General features: G+C 41.6%; 1 protein-coding gene across 2 annotated transcripts in view; it reads left to right on the top strand.

The window, feature by feature from the left end:
- Positions 1 to 17,658, top strand: part of RADX (RPA1 related single stranded DNA binding protein, X-linked) — a 106,565-nt gene extending 88,907 nt beyond the window's left edge. For both annotated transcript variants that reach the window (XM_068105691.2, XM_068105690.2), the window contains exons 10-14: positions 1,707 to 1,975; positions 6,833 to 6,891; positions 8,514 to 8,843; positions 14,030 to 14,173; positions 16,213 to 17,658. In XM_068105691.2, the coding sequence (XP_067961792.2) occupies positions 1,707 to 1,975; positions 6,833 to 6,891; positions 8,514 to 8,843; positions 14,030 to 14,173; positions 16,213 to 16,403 (993 nt within the window). In that variant the 3' untranslated portion in view covers positions 16,404 to 17,658. The remainder of the gene's footprint in view (positions 1 to 1,706; positions 1,976 to 6,832; positions 6,892 to 8,513; positions 8,844 to 14,029; positions 14,174 to 16,212) is intronic.
- The last annotated feature ends 204 nt before the right edge of the window (positions 17,659 to 17,862 follow it).

The raw sequence follows: 17,862 nt of genomic DNA, 5'->3' as shown, positions 1-17,862 counted from the left end.
AAAAAGTCTGAAAACCACAGGTGCGATGGATGGACAGACGGAGACCAAGCCTATAGTCCCCTCCTATGAAACAGTAAGGACTAATAAGCTTTTAGAATGTTCGCCAAGTGGCTTAAGTACTTGAGCAAGCACTCCAATGAAATGGTTATTAGGAGCGGGTGGCTTGGCAAGAGATTCATACTTGTAAAGATCAGGCATTCGATGATTGGCGATTGGAGTTCACTTGTCCTTTGCTTTACCTATTGTAATCCTCCCATTATGTTAATCGTTCTTTTAATTCGATCTTTAATTTGATTTATGTTACCTTCCTAACTCCAGAGATTTCCCCCACGGAGTTACCAGGACCAACTGCGGAAGGCTTCACAGAGATCCTGCTGATTAATTATTTTCATTTAACTCGATAAAGGAAGGGCATCCGGCTGTAAAACATTGCTTCAAAAAGGGGACCGAAAAACGACAACAACCACGGTTCCCGAAAAAGGCCAACCCCCGCTTTTCGGGGAAAAATGGCCTCTAAAGGTGGTTATTATATATATAACTCGATAAAATTACAATTTGGCCACATTCCTTCATCTTTTCTTTACTCAATATAATTGTTGGGATAGTAGAAAAAGTTGTTTAATGTTATGGAAATATGGAGAAGGAGGAAGGACAGCCCTCCTTTAACCTCAGTGATGAGATATACGCTTGGTTATAAGAATCGTAAATTTCTTAAAATTTACAGATTTCACTTCAGATTTCGACAGTTATTTAGTCCTTGAGATCCAATCCTCAAACCCGAACCCAGATTTCGATTACATACTTTAATTAATCCGTGAGAGTAGATAGTGTTTCCAAGGCAAGGCACATTTGAATAGGCCAAGACCAAATGGCGGCTTAATAACCCAGCGATGTGAAAGAGTGCTGACCAAGATGGCGCACTATCATTTTGGTAGGGCTTATTTTGGGTTTTTGTGATGAGCACCCCTTAAATTATCTTCAAAAGGAGTGTGTAAACAAACCCAGACACCCAGTTTTCATTCGTGCACTGCACTCCCATGGAGTTTGATAAGTATACTTGCAAAGTTTGGGACCACTTGGCTTCATGGCTTTGGAGTTATGGAGGAGACACACACACATACTAACTGATTGTCCTTTTATTATTATTATAACATCCACATTATCGACAGGTCGGTGGGCACTCTGTTTTCACTCCCTCTCTGCTGTCATTTCTCAGACCCTCCTCAGCAAATCCAGGATGTATGTGTTCTTCCAGTAACCTCTTCCTGGTTAAACTTTAAAAATCCAGGCTGACTGCACACTTCCACTCTTTTGTTCCTCTTCTTTCCCATTTGTGGAACTGCTTTCTGGAGGTGGATTAGTCGAGCTTTTCCCTCCATACTTTTAAGCATGTGATGCACCACCATCCTTTCTCATCTCATCTCGTATCATCCCAATCCCTACCTGCAATCTTTTCGACCCCCATTAATCCTACCTAACCAAGGCGTTTCCTCCATTCACTCTTCTCTTTTTATGTTCATTCATTCCCTTGCTTTGTCCAACTGTGACCCCATTCCCCAATGTCAGTAAGTTGCCTTTTTACCTTGTGTGTGTGTGACCTTGCTCTACCACAAGCTTAGATTTGTGTATAAAGTAAGATGCCAATATCGAAGTAAAGAAGGGTTTTCCTCCCTTTTCACCCTGCCCTCACCCACCAACCCAAGTAGGACATGGAACCAGTCAGTGAGGTTGTATGTGCTTCCTTCAATTCATCTGATCAGCCAGGCCCGTCCGTATGTCGAGACACCTCCAACCAAGTGGAAGAGCGTTCTCAGACGGACAATCGGAGGTGCCACCCAGCACATGGAAAATCTCAACAGAGGAATGAAAATGCATTCCCAGGAGCAGCCAAAGGGTCTCCATCATCGAGGCGGCATCCATTGCACCTCTATAATTTACGGCAAAGGAAGCAGAAAGAAAGCTGCAGAGGGACTAGGTGTGAACACAAGTCTTTGTAAATCGAGTGTTTGTTCTTACTAGACACATGAGGGAAGTTTAGATTGTGATGCAAATGAGTAGATGAGTGAACGGGAACGATAAGATGTAATTTGCATGGTTCAAATTGCTATAAATGAATGGACGGTGTGAATTAATAATACTTGTTAGCACACCCGCACTTCGGGAGGGAGTACCCATGCCTCAGCCCACCGAACATGGATGGCCACTTAGTGTCTGGGGAGTCAAATAAACGGAAAATGGTCAAGGATAGCATCGCAATTAAAATAGTAATTACTAGGATGAGTCACAAGGTGAGGAAAGCGCGTGATAAAGATGCCGCATCGGAAACACCAACATTGTAATCACTGCTGTGAGAGGTGAGGAAAGTGCATAATAAAGGCGTCACACCGGAAACCAATTAAATAATTAAGGCGTCGCACCGGAAACCACCGGAAACCGCACCGGATTACCAATATCGTAATCACTGCTGTGAGAGGTGAGGATGTTTTGCTGCGCTTGTTTGCTCAGTGGATTGATGTGGTAAGAATAGGCATGAATAATGATGCTGATAAAAACGGGCACACCCAATTGGTTGGTACCGTGACCAATCGATGAGTGCAGGGAAAACCGGGCACACCCAATTGGTTGGTACCATGACCAATCGACGAGTGAATATTGCTGACATAGCTACAGCCACACAAGCTCTATTTATTACCTTGCGCTCGCGAAGCGGAAAGCAGGGTTAGGCATTCGGGTGCGTACGTGTGTATGTGGCGTACGTGTCTGCATTTTAAAAATTCTTTTTCTCAGCAACCGTTGGTTTATTTTACGAAATTGTATTGGACATGAAATTTTACCATAGGAGCGCCTCCGCCTGTAGAATATTTTTTTACTCATAATTATGATGTCATAGGTCATGTGGTACAGGTGCCATTTTGGAAAAACTTTACACCTCTATCTCCCAAAACGCTCAATGGAAAAAGTTGAAACAAGGCTCATTGTCAAGTACTCCCCATGTGTAAGAACTTTGTGTTGGTGATTATGTCATCGGTCCTTCATTATGACGTCATAATTCGACAAGTTGTTACGAATTTGGGTAGTGATATATGTAGAGCAGAGTAGATCTGAATAGGTAACATGCTTCGTGTGTCGCGGTAAGGAAAACTATCTTGTAATAAGTCATGTGTAGGCGTTTTGGTCGGTTCAGGTGTATAATTGTGAATCTGCCAGGAGATTCGTGTGTTAAGTAGTGTAGGGAATAATGAGTAGAGCCCTTGTATGTCTCACCTGGTAATCAAACCTTTGTCCCTTATGGCACTACAGACCACATAGACACTTGGTTGGGATCCCTCAGTACAACATTAATGATGCCCTTCCCCCCTGACATGACTTAGGAAGAAATCAGGCCAGAACACCACCACACGGCCGCCACCATTTGCACCTCCGAGAGGCCTACCCGCCTCACATAGCACGTGCTGTGACCAAGGAATAGGGGACGGGAGTGAGTGGCATAGTGGGCGTGCCCCTGGACGAGCCGGCGAGTCGGTGGAGGCTCTGATTGGCAGGACAGTGCGCCAATGCTGACGTGACCGGCCAGAGATATTAACGGGGGCCGGACGCCTTTTCGAGCAGTTTGAGTCACGAGTTGGTGTTGAGTTGAGCAGGAGGACTGAGAGAGTCGAGTTCCATTCCTGAGTTGAGTTGAGAGCCAGTCGAGTTGAGACGAGTTCACTCCTGGCCCCTGGCAGTTCAGTAGAGAGTGACACTCCTGAGTCGAGAGCAGTTGGATTTGTGGTCGAGAGTTGGTTTTGCAGTGCACAGTTGGCAGTGAGCAGTTGAGAAGCGAGTTGGAAGGACGAGACATGCAGTCACACCTGCGTTCTCTCCGTTCGTGTTTTCGTACTTCGTGTGGGGATCGACCTCGTGTGAAGCCGCTGGCCTGCGTTGGGTGCTTTGGAGCTTGGTGCACGGACCTCGTGGGCGGCGAGAGGATCGGAGCTTGGAGCGAGGCCTCGTGGGTACATCGGGGCCGAACGGAGCCGCGTGTTGGACGGCAGCCAAAGCCAACGACGAGACCAGATAAGACTGAGCTCCGCGTACACTGTACACAACGAGACCTTTTATTTTGGTATTCATATCTCCCCTGTTTGTATTTGATATCTGGTGTGCGGGATCCCGAAGTAGGATATTTTATTACCGGCGCGTGCTTTTTCCTGTCCTTGCTTTTCACAATGAACCCTTGTATTATTTTCTTGTACAAATATCTGAACGCAGTTTACCGGGTGGTTGATTTTAATAGATATAGGCTATCAGCTAGGGGGATCAACCGGTACCAAATTGAGGGAGTAAGGCTAATAATGATTTTTGACAAGGTTTTTACCTCTAGAATAAGAAAATATGTGATAGCAAATTCAACGATGTAGCTAAATGTGTGTTATCACCCATTTTCAAAATGGCCGCCAAATTTCTCAAAATATCAATGGTCAATGTAGTGTTTTTTTCACTATTCACCCTATACCCCACATTTGGGTATCTTATTCCTGGTTTTAGAGGTTAGAAATGATTTTACAACTTTCTAAATGTCATTAGATATTCATGAGAACTATAAATTCATGAGAACGAAAATACGTGGTGGTGCGATACTTTTTTCCATGTGTATACTTGCAAATCTACTGAATGCCAGTTATTTTCGTGCATATTTTGTGCATAAAGTTGTTGCTATGATGGCAGCCATTTTGTGAAATTGGGTGCCATATTGGATTCTATCTTCTTGGATTAAAGTTCAGATGATGTATTTCATACTTTAAGAGAGTTGTAAAGTCTTAAACATCTCAAAACGCAATGCTATTTGTTACAAATTCCTACAAGAATATGAAACATGGTGTTTTTAATAGAAAAACATGCATTTTGGCGGCCATTTTGAAAATGAGGTGATAACACCCATTTAGCTACATGGTTGAATTTGCTATCACATATTTTCATATTCTAGGGGTAAAGACCTATCCAAAAATCAATATTAGGCTTACTCCCTCATTTTGGTACCAATGGACCCTATTTTGGGGGTCTGGCTGATGGCCTAATAAGGCTGCGGGGCTCTCGCCGTTTCCCTCCATTCCGCGCGCTTAGGGGCTTTAGGTTTTGGAATCCGCCATTGAGTTTCCGCCTCGGAGTTAAAGCCTTCGTGATCGGCAATCCGCAACTCTGGTGTTAATCGGAGTTGCGCGACATTTATAATTCGACAAGTATAACGCATCATCCGATCAGTATGAAATCTTTTTCCTTTACAACTGTTGGTCTGATGTACACAAAATTTTCACCGTAAGGAGCGCCTCCTCCTGTAAAATATGTTAATGATAATTATGATGTAATAGGTCACGTGGTACAGGCGCCATCTTGGAAAACTGAAACACGTTACACCTTTTTATCTCGAAAACTGCTCCGTGGAAAAATTGTAACGTAGCTCATTGTAAAGAACTCAGCATGGGGAATAAGTGTTGTTAACGATGACGTGATTGGTGTCGTAATTATGACGTCATAATTTGACAGGGACAACGCTTAGTCTGATCAGTTTGAAATTTATTGAGCGTGATCTATGCAACCATTATATTGGAGAATATACATTTATGATGTAATTGCTGACGTGGTCTGGCAGCCATATTGGATCAAAAAAAATACGTTCAAAAACAGAAGAGTTGGCTCGCAACAAGTTGACTGCACAGGGTATTCTATGAATACCATCCAGTTAGAGTAGTTTCAGATGGATTTTTGATTGTACGTGTGAGGTGTTGTCTATTTCCCTCCTCTCCCCATGGACACCATTAGATTACAAGTATAAACAAAATTTGACATGAGAGGAAACCATTTGGCCCATCATGCCTGTGTTCTCCATATGAAATTGAAGATTTTTTTAATTTTTACTTTTTTTGGTGAATGTAACCCATTCTGTTCAATAACCATCTAAATTAACAGACGTATCCTTTTATAACTAGTAATAGGCATCCACAACCATCCTCAACCACGTTATGGAACGTCTCCCAAGGCCATCACTTATTTTTTTCTTCCGCACTCACAATTCGGTGGAGTTTCACCTTCATTCACTTTTAAATCCGTTTTCTCTGCAACTGCTTGAGCAATAGACACGAAACCTTCAATACAGCGCTTATCCATGGGGAATGTTTTTACAAAGTCGCATGATGATTGGATGTAAAATGAGGCCGTCGTTCGGGAAAAGTCATTTTTCTGTTGGCATGAGTTGCAGGGTGTTTCACTTTCAAAGAACTAGCAGAAGTACCCGGCGTTGCTGGGTGGGGGAGGAGGGGAGAAGGGGAACGGGGAGGGCGGGGGGGAATTTTGATTTTTAAATTTTTATTATTTTTTTAAACTCCAAAAAAATGTTTTTGTTTTTCAATTTTTTTTATTTTTTTTGCCTAAAACACTCCCCGGCACTCAGTGATGAACCTCTGAAAGTTTGACGAAGATCCGTTCAGCCATCTCTGAGAAAAATGGCGACACACAGACAGACATCCCTCTTGTGTAGTAGATAAACGGCCTTGACTTGGCTTTGCTCAGCCTCGGAGATTTAACTCCCAAAACCTTTTAACCCATCAGAGGTTTGGCCAGGGTACCGGGACACAATGGCTTCCTATTTTCAAGATATATGCTGGGATCTTTAATATCAATAACCTAAATGGGAAAGTCAGCTTTGCATCATCGTTGGGCTAGTCTATATTGCAAATTCGGTGGAGTTTGGTGCACTTCTCACGTTCTGGAGGAGGAAGTGTACATGTGAGCACGAAGCTTGAAGCGGTCTGTGTCTGCATGCAGTGTCCTCTTATTTGTTCTTGTCTTTGTGCAGATTAAATAAAACAAGTACGTCACACACTCGCTCTTCCTCACACAAGGCCAATGATGCAGGTATGTTAACTGATCGATTGGTGAAATAATTTCGATTTGAAATGGTCCGTTATCTGGATTACGTTTGTCTCGTCGGTGAACAATGGGACGGAAAAAACCCCTTCAACACCGTCTTATCTTCTGTTTTTGTTTTCACTTATTCTGCTTCTACCATTGTTTTTGTTTTCACGTATTCTGCTTCTACCATTGTTTTTGTTTTCACTTATTCTGCTTCTACCATGGTTTTTGTTTTCACTTATTCTGCTTCTACCATTGTTTTTGTTTTCATTTATTCTGCTTCTGCCATTGTTTTTGTTTTCCCTTATTCTGCTTCTACCATGGTTTTTGTTTTCACTTATTCTGCTTCTACCATTGTTTTTGTTTTCATTTATTCTGCTTCTGCCATTGTTTTTGTTTTCCCATATTCTGCTTCTACCATTGTTTTTGTTTTCACGTATTCTGCGTCTACCATTGTTTTTGTTTTCACGTATTCTGCGTCTACCATTGTTTTTGTTTTCGCTTATTCTGCTTCTACCATGGTTTTTGTTTTGACTTATTCTGCTTCTGCCATTGTTTTTGTTTTCACTTATTCTGCTTCTGCCATTGTTTTTGTTTTCACGTATTCTGCTTCTACCATTGTTTTTGTTTTCACTTATTCTGCTTCTACCATTGTTTTTGTTTTCACTTATTCTGCTTCTGCCATTGTTTTTGTTTTCACTTATTCTGCTTCTGCCATTGTTTTTGTTTTCCCTTATTCTGCTTCTGCCATTGTTTTTGTTTTCACTTATTCTGCTTCTACCATTGTTTTTGTTTTCGCTTATTCTGCTTCTACCATTGTTTTTGTTTTCGCTTATTCTGCTTCTACCATTGTTTTTGTTTTCACTTATTCTGCTTCTACCATTGTTTTTGTTTTCACGTATTCTGCTTCTACCATTGTTTTTGTTTTCACTTATTCTGCTTCTACCATGGTTTTTGTTTTCACTTATTCTGCTTCTACCATTGTTTTTGTTTTCATTTATTCTGCTTCTGCCATTGTTTTTGTTTTCCCTTATTCTGCTTCTACCATGGTTTTTGTTTTCACTTATTCTGCTTCTACCATTGTTTTTGTTTTCATTTATTCTGCTTCTGCCATTGTTTTTGTTTTCCCATATTCTGCCTCTACCATTGTTTTTGTTTTCACGTATTCTGCGTCTACCATTGTTTTTGTTTTCACGTATTCTGCGTCTACCATTGTTTTTGTTTTCGCTTATTCTGCTTCTACCATGGTTTTTGTTTTGACTTATTCTGCTTCTGCCATTGTTTTTGTTTTCACTTATTCTGCTTCTGCCATTGTTTTTGTTTTCACGTATTCTGCTTCTACCATTGTTTTTGTTTTCACTTATTCTGCTTCTACCATTGTTTTTGTTTTCACTTATTCTGCTTCTGCCATTGTTTTTGTTTTCACTTATTCTGCTTCTGCCATTGTTTTTGTTTTCACTTATTCTGCTTCTGCCATTGTTTTTGTTTTCACTTATTCTGCTTCTACCATTGTTTTTGTTTTCGCTTATTCTGCTTCTGCCATTGTTTTTGTTTTTACTTTTTCTGCTTCTACCATTGTTTTTGTTTTCACTTATTCTGCTTCTACCATTGTTTTTGTTTTCTAGCTTCATCCCGGTTGTCCTCACCTTCTTCCTCCGTCCCGTTACCGTTTGTCACCGTTACCGATCACGGACCTTTAGTCGAGGTGGTGACCCGTCAACCTTCATGGCGAGACATGAGCTTAACCACAGCGCAGGTGGACATCCGGTTGCCCATCAAGGCCAGCTGGGCGTCGGCCCTTCCCTTTGGTTTTTCGCCACAAAATGCCGATGTTTTGACCTCTCTAAATGGGCTACATCCTTCAAGCTGGGAGCGTCTAGCGGCGAACAGTATGCAGGGACCTTCACTGCCTCGGCGAGCTGAACCGACTGATGGTTACATTTTCAGTTTATTTGGTATGACTTACATAGTTCGGTGTGTGTATGTGTGAGTGCGTTTTGTAACAGTACGAGTCCAGTAGGAAATTTATTAATTGGGATGTGATAACAAATTAAATAATTCTAATATGAAACCAAAAGCACTTTCAAGGGATTTCCATGAACTCTTTAGAATATAACAACACCGATTATAATATGGGGGAAAAAAATCAAATCTGTCTTCATGTATCCTTACTAGAATTCACGGACCGGCGTTTGTGTGTTTGCCTGTTTATTGCGCTACTCCTCCTACAGTTCTGGGCTGATTACATCCAGACTTGCTACATAGGATCAGCATGACCCCAATTAGTGTAGAGGGGTGCTTTATCTTTGCTGGTGTTCTTGGGGGGTGGGGGGGGCGGCGGGTGGGGAGGAGGGAGATGCAAATTCTCTAAGTTAATGTCTGTCATGTAGCACCACTCCAAGTGGGTGAATGTATTCCAAGTCCCCTCCCTCTACAGTACAGTATTGCTGTCCCCATGTTTTCCAGTGCAATGAAGTGTTTTGAATGATGCAGTGAAAGGTATTTTGGAGAGTTGTTTTAAATTGCACGTTTGTAAAAGAATAATAACATTACCCCCATGGCCGCTCCCGGGTGCTTCTCGCTTTCGTAATCAGTGTGACCCCCTTTTTCCCTTGAGAACTTCCCCACACCATTTGAGATTGATTTAATTAGTTTAGGGATTATGTTTGATCAATCTTCTCCCAACCGTGTTGTAATGCATACCAGAGCACAGTGAGGCTGCTCACATAAATTTATCATTCTCTCAAATTGATTCACCCTTCATTTATTGTGTTAAGACAAATTGTTTGTCCACAATATATACAATAAATTCAACAATATGGATACATATCTTCAACATTATGACAAATTCGTGTTTGAAATCATGACTTGAGAAAGTTTGGCATTGATCAAAGTGGACTCGTACTTTTACACCCCTATATATATATACTAGCTGAGGTACCCGGCTTCGCCCGGGTTGAATAAGAATAATACAAATATATGATGAAAAGAACATGTATATTTTAGAGCAATATCACAGTCCATTTCCTAAATGACGTTTTTTCAATTTTCAATTTCTCAAAACCTCTGGGTATACAACATTTCTGGTTTTCTTACTTGGTGCCAAGACATAAAGATTGCTTGGTTTTCCAACCCTCGAGCAGCCCACGTACAGCTGGCCATGGGCAAACACTTGTTCTGTGAGGTTCAGGCCGACAACCTTCATTGATTGCCCCTGCGCCCCTGTTGATGGACATAGCAAAACATAGCCTGATGGGGAACTGAATCCTCTTGAAGGAGAATGGAAGGTCAGGTGGAATAAGTGGTATCCTTGGAATGAATACTTTCTCTCCTCTGTATTGTCCTGAGAGGATGGTTGCCTCTAGGACATGCGGCATCATTTGCTGGATTGTCAATCGTGTTCCATTACACAGCTTTGGTGGATCAAGATTCCTTAGAAGCATGATTGGTGCTCCCACCTTGAGAATCAACCTGTGTGTTGGGAGTCCTTGAGGCTGAAGACTGTTGAGAAACTCAGTTGGGAAGTTTACTGCCTGATCTTCATCTGTCACTTTGTCAAGAGAATCATAATTTCTTTCATGACTGGGAAGTTGGTGGAGGAGCAAATTGTTGATCTCTTGAACAGCATTGTTCTTGGGGGCCAAAATGGCTCTTTCGGCAAGCCATGATGAGTCCTGGAACTGGGTCTCCATATTGGGAAAGACTTTTTTGATCAAGTCATCTTTTGTTTCAACAAACTGTCCAAATGGTAGAATTATTTGTTCTGATGCATCTTGAGGGTATAGGCCATTGCCAACTTTCAAAAGCTGGCTTGAGAACGCCCCTGCAGTGTTGTCACCAAGAAGGTGGACTCTCATGTTGGTATTCAGGGTAAGTCTTTGCACATATGGCCAGAGGAGATAAGAAGACTTGATGCAGGCCTTGACTTGATCTGCTCTTGTGCCCCGTTGGATGACTGGGAGAGTCTGACGAAAGTCTCCAGCCAGAACAGTTGTCACACCACCCATGATTTTCTTGCGAATATCTTGGAGTGTTCTGTTCACTGCTTCGAATGCCTGCTTGTGGTTCATAGTCGCCTCATCCCAGATGATGATTTTGCACTGTTGAAGGATCTTGGCGTTTGCTGAATTCTTGCTAATGTTTCAGGTTGGGGTGTCTTGCTTGGTCAAATCCAAAGGCAGTTTGAAAGTTGAGTGTGCTGTCCTTCCTCCTTCAAGAAGTGTAGCTGCAATTCCACTTGAGGCCACAGCCAGAGCAATTTCCGAATTTTGACGAACCTTGGCCAGGATGATATTAATGAGGAATGTTTTTCCGTTCTTGGCGCGAAAAAATGGCGCGCATTTTGTCATTATGTGCGACTTTATGTCACTCCTACGGACGTGACATTTGTTTTCCTTAACAATATATTAAAATAAAATAAAACTACATAAATTAACAATAAACGAAGCTAAAAAACAATTTAAAATACAATAAAAAGCACATTAAAAATATATAAATATGTACGTACAGTATACTGTACGTACGCGCAGCTGCTGGTTCTCATTCAAAACAGAGGCGACGTACAGTATTCCTTTACTGTGTCTGTGTTAGCCATGGGTCCGAAGAAGGATAATGCTAGTGTTTCCAAGCGTAATGTGGTTACGATGGACGATAAGGTAAATCTGATTAAAAGGTATGGAAAAGGTGGAAAAGTGTCGGTGATAGCGCATAGACCTTATCGCGAATCGGAACCGCAATGCGTCATGGGATCGGAAAGGGGCAATAGCGCCGCCACAAACTACACCATGGAATTGCAGCTGGCGCGGTTTTTTAAACCATTGATATTAAAATAAAAAGTAGCCTATAACCACCGGAATTTTATGCTGATTCCGAATCTGTGTCTAAAACTTTTCTCCGATGTGTAGTTCTTGAGTTATAAGCGGACATCCAGACAGACAGACACTCCTCCTTTATATCTAGAGATATACACAGTGGCCTGCAAAAGTATTCACATTTTGATGCCACCTGTGCTTATTTTCATGATGCTTTTGAGGAAGCCAAGTTGTTCGAACCACTCGAACCACGGAATGGATCACCAACCACTTCAGACTGTAACAAGGAAATGTATTGAGTACGTGTACACGGAGAGAATGGTAATCATTTAGATGAGTATACACCAAGCAACCCTGCCATTATCTGAAGGCCAAGCGTCGAGCCCGTGGTATTTATACAAAAGCAGGGAAACGCCGGCGGGAACAACGTGGCATGTTACCTCTCTCATAAGATTTTGGGATGCCAGCGTGGCAACAACAATTTCTGAAAATGATTTCTTGCATAAACAAAGTAAAAAGTTCACCACATGCCTTACTCCACTCAGCTATGTTTCTTTAAGCTCCATCTCCAATCTACCCTAACAACACAACAACCCCCAGCCCAAAGCTGATCTTCATCCAATCAGCCACAAGGTCACATGAAAAACCACAAGCCCCCAAGTTACAAAAACAACTGGTCAAACCCAGAATGCAATTCATTTTTCTCTTGTAAACAACTACCCATGATACTCCTTATTTTCCCTTGGCTTTGATTGGACAGAAATGACAATTGTCAGCTTCTACACTTTCAAATCAAACTTAACATATGGAGTCTTCATAAACTACTCCAAAGTGATAAAGCTGAAAAATGCAGATAAAAAGTGAATAAGTTAGATCAACAGAGAAAATCATATGATTCTCACTTGCATAAGTATTCAAACCCTTTGCCCAATTAACCCTAAATCACTTCAGGAAAAAATTATTTGTTTGAAAGGTTACAAAATAAGTGTAATAGGTATCACCTGTGTGTAATCAGTGGTTTAACTTCAAAAATAATCTCCCCCACTTATCTAAAGAGTTTTAATGTGCAACTGACTTGGCCAACCAACTAGGCCAACATGAAGACCAAGGAGCTTTCCAAAGAAGTCAGACATAGTGATGGAGTTCCATTCAGGATAGGGTTATAAGAAGATTTCAAAGTCTCCCATTATCCTTCTGAGTACGGTGAAATCAATCATGAAGAAGTGGAAGACGTATCATACCAGCCAGACTCTACACAGATCAGGTCGTCCATCCAAACTTCACAGCTGAGCAAGTTGGAAACTGGTTTGTGATGTCACTGTAAATCCAACAATGAATTCGATAGATCTGCAAGGCTCTATGTCCGAGATTGGAGTCAGTGTTCATCAATCAACAATATTCCATTCCCTCCACAAAGCTGGCCTCTACGGATAGGTGGCAAGAAAGAAGCCATTAATGATAGACACATTTAAAAGCTCATATGGAGTTTGTGAAAAAGCATCTTGATGATACTGTGGGTATTTGGAGAAAAGTTTTGTGGTCAGACGAGAAAGACATTGAACTTTTTGGTCTAAATTCAAAACGTTACATCTGGCGCATGCCTGACACTGCACATCACCCAGTCAACACCATCACTTCTGTCAAGCATCATGTTATGGGGCTGCTTTTCATCAGCAGGGACGGGCAAGCTTGTCATGATCAAAGGGAAAATGGATGATGCAAAGTACAGGAGAATCCTTGATGAAAACCTGCTTGAGTTGGCCATTAATCTGAAACTGTGTAGGAGATTCACATTTCAGCAGAACAATGATATGACTCACAAAGCTAAAGCCACACTGGAGTGGCTGAATAAGAAGACAATAAATGTTCTTGAGTGGCCCAGTCAAAGTCCTGGCTTGAATGCAAGTGAACATTTATGGCGATACTTGAAGATTGCCGTCCATCGATGATCCCCATCAAACGTGGCAGAACTAGAGCAATTTTCACGTGACAAATGGGCAAAGATTTCATCATCTCACTGTGCCAAGCTGGTAGAGACCGACCCAAAAACACTCGTAGCAGTCCTTGCTGCAAAAGGTGCTTCCACCAATTGCTGACCAAAAATTGTTTCTTTGTCATTCATAATTCATCTAAATGTGGCATTATTGGCTGGGGATGAATACTTTTGCAGGCCACTGTACGTATATGTTTGTGTTAATTTGGATATAGAACTATTTTGGTTTTGGTTTATTCCTGTTGAACGTTTTTATTTCTCATTTCCACATCTGTTGCCCAAAGTTTTTTGGATTTCTCAGATTTCTAAGCCCCACATCCAATAATTGCATCATCAGGTCTGTCTCAGAAGATAGTACTGGAGGCCTTGTTTCCATCATGCGTCTGTTGCGACGTCCACAGTACCAGGTCAGATGGGCCGCCTAACCCCGTAACTCGGGCCCTGGCGTACGGAAGCGGTCTGTGTTCCATCACAAACAGCGGTGAGATCTCGGGTTTGCCATTGGGATTTGAAATTAATTAGCGTTTAGTAGTATCATTGATTTGTGCAACTGCAGTCATACCTCGTTTGGTGCTCAGGATGTGTTCCTAGACAAGAGAGCGTGAATAAAAAGTATGCTAAAAAGGGTTGTTTTTTGTTTAAAATTTGCTTTAAAAAAAGGTTTGTGAATGCATATCCATATAAACGATACCATTGTTTATGTAGAGATGCATTCACCACAGCGTTATTTTGTACGCATTTAGAGCGGTATATGAAGGCTACATTGGGGTTTTGGTAATAGCACGAATAATACAGATGACGAGCCATAACGCACTCGGTAGAGCGCATTCCTCCGCCAGGCTGAACAGTTTACATTTAAATTATATTTCACTGATGGGACGGATCTGCATCCATACCTGAACCAAAATCTGATCGGATTGTTCTCGTCACCGACCAACTTGTCCACCAAGTTTCTTCCGAATCTGTTGTTCCTTGATTTAAATCTGGTTGTTCCTCGATTTACATCTCGTTCCTGGATTTAAATCTTGTAGTTCCTCGATTTAAATAAAGTTGTTCCTTGATTTAAATCAAGTAGTTCCTCGATTTAAATCTAGTTGTTCCTCGATTTAAATAAAGTTGTTCCTTGATTTAAATCAAGTCGTTCCTCATTTTAAATCTTGTAGTTCCTTGATTTAAATCTAGTTGTTCCTTGATTTAAATCAAGTTGTTCCTCGATTTAAATCTTGTAGTTCCTCGATTTAAATAAAGTTGTTCCTTGATTTAAATCAAGTCGTTCCTCATTTTAAATCTTGTAGTTCCTCGATTTAAATCTAGTTGTTCCTTGATTTAAATCAAGTTGTTCCTCGATTTAAATCTTGTAGTTCCTCGATTTAAATAAAGTTGTTCCTTGATTTAAATCTAGTAGTTCCTCGATTTAAATCTTGTAGTTCCTCGATTTAAATCTAGTTGTTCCTCGATTTAAATCAAGTAGCTCCTCGATTTAAATCTTGTAGTTCCTTGATTTAAATCAAGTAGTTCCTCGATTTAAATCTTGTAGTTCCTTGAATTAAATCAAGTAGTTCCTCGATTTAAATCGAGTAGTTCCTTGATTTAAATATTGTAGTTCCTCGATTGAAATCTCGTTGTTCCTCGATTTAAATGTAGTTCCTAGATTTAAATCTAGTTGTTCCTCGATTTAAATTCAGTTGTTCCTTCATTTAAGTCAAGTTGTTCCTCGATTTAAATCAAGTTGTTTCTTGATTTAAATTTAGTTGTTCCTTTATTTAAATTCAGTTGTTTCTTGATTTAAGTCAAGTTGCTCCTCGATTTAAATGAAGTGGTTTCTTGATTTAAATTTAGTTGTTCCTTAATTTAAATTAAGTTGTTCCTTGATTTAAATTAAGTTGTACAAACTCATGTTTGTTGTTTGTAGACAGACAGAGAGACATGGCTTCGTGTTAAGGGCAAAAATTAAAGATACTCCTTAGATTCTGCACTTTTGAAACGCCCTCTTATACAGTTAATACAATAATTGATGTAATGAATTATATTCTGATTTTGTGATGCAATGCATTTCCAATATATTTAACAATATTGATCAAATTTCCACACACGCGCACGCATACATGCATTCTGTTTATTTCCATAAATCTGTTCCTCGCAAATGAAATCATTTATTGAATAGCATCGGCTATTCGTCAGAACATTTTCAAGGATGTTGTAATTGATACAAATTTTGTAAATTATATGAGGCATCAGATTTATACTTGTAATCGACCTGGGTATTGAACCAAGATGAGCATGTTTACTACCTCTGAGCCATCCGGCCATCCTGGCATACCTTGCCATGACCTTATTCAAATAATACTCAGTTTGAACATGTATTTATCACTACCAACTACATTTATCACTTTGAAGTTTGTCATGTATTTATCACGACTCACTTTGTTGTCTCTTGCCCCTTTGCCCCCTCGACCTCCCCCCTCTCCCCAACGCCCCCTCCTCCCCCTTCTCTCTTTCCTGAATTTTTCCCCCAAAAAGAGGTGATTCAATCTACAGCTCAGCTAAAGGGGTGCCACTTGGTCTGTGTTCTCGAACTTTACTGCCCTGGGGCTGACAATGTCGAGGTAGTCCTAAACAGGGCCTATCCTGTGACTGAGAAATCCAATTCCGATTCGGCAACGGAACCATCAACTTCTAGTCCTTTTCCTGGTTCAACGTCAGTGGTATAGTCCTAGGGCATAAAAAGCTTTAGTTATTCTTAATGTTACCAAATGAAATCTGGGGAGACATTCTTGTCACCAATTAGAGGCGTGAGAATGTCCAAAATGGTCACTTTGCATCCTTTGCCAAATGAATTTTTATTTGCTCGAAAGACTGTAGTGTCAATGTATTGGTACCTTTTCCTGTGTCGTCCCCCTCCCACCCTGCTCTACTGCCTCCTCTTCCTCATCTTCCCTCCCACCCTGCTCTGCTGCCTTCTCTTCCTCATCTTCCCTCCCACCCTGCTCTGCTGCCTTCTCTTCCTCATCTTTGCTCCCACCCTGCTCTGCTGCCTCCTCTTCCTCAGCTTCCCTCCCACCCTGCTCTGCTGCCTCCTCTTCCTCATCTTCCCTCCCACCCTGCTCTGCTGCCTTCTCTTCCTCATCTTCACTCCCACCCTGCTCTGCTGCCTCCTCTTCCTCATCTTCCCTCCCACCCTGCGCTGCTGCCTTCTCTTCCTCATCTTCCCTCCCACCCTGCGCTGCTGCCTTCTCTTCCTCATCTTCCCTCCCACCCTGCTCTGCTGCCTTCTTTTCCTCATCTTCGCTCCCACCCTGCTCTGCTGCCTCCTCTTCCTCATCTTCCCTCCCACCCTGCTCTGCTGCCTCCTCTTCCTCATCTTCCCTCCCACCCTGCTCTGCTGCCTCCTCTTCCTCATCTTCCCTCCCACCCTGCTCTGCTGCCTCCTCTTCCTCATCTTCGCTCCCACCCTGCACTGCTGCCTCCTCTTCCTCATCTTCCCTCCCACCATGCTCTGCTGCCTCCTCTTCCTCATCTTCCCTCCCACCCTGCACTGCTGCCTCCTCTTCCTCATCTTCCCTCCCACCATGCTCTGCTGCCTCCTCTTCCTCATCTTCCCTCCCACCCTGCACTGCTGCCTTCTCTTCCTCATCTTCCCTCCCACCCCATCACTCCCTCCCCTCCTCTTCCCCATTTACTTCTTCCCCTCCCTCTCCCAGCTTACTCTGCCACCTCATCCTCCTCTGCCTCTTTCTCTCCCACTTTGCTTGCCTTTTCAACTTTAATAAGACAAATTTGAAATTCAATGTCGATGCTTCATCTGTGTTTATTCAAGGTTCTGAAAGATATGCTTTTGTTTGTTTTATTGAACATAATTTAGATTTTCTAAAACATATTTTAAGATGATTTCAAGTGTTAAAAATCACAACATTTTGATAACATTGCTCTTTCCTTTTTGTATGATAATTAAAGAAGATGACAGTGCTCTCTTTTCTGTTGATGTTTCACGTTCTGTGATTGGTTGACTTGTATTTCTATCAGTAAATGGATTTAAATGTGTCGTTGTGTATGATCCTCTTTACCTGATGGTCGATTGCATTTTATCAAGATGCTCGTAACTCATAACATACCACAACTACGTTAACATGCCCAATTACTCCCACCTCGTGGGGTTGGTCTGAAAACTTT

The sequence above is a fragment of the Myxine glutinosa genome, chromosome 2, assembly GCF_964187855.1.
Source record: "Myxine glutinosa chromosome 2, kmMyxGlut1.1, whole genome shotgun sequence".
In the NCBI taxonomy this organism is placed as follows: Eukaryota; Metazoa; Chordata; class Myxini; order Myxiniformes; family Myxinidae; genus Myxine; species Myxine glutinosa.
This window is presented reverse-complemented; position numbering and strand designations above follow the sequence as displayed.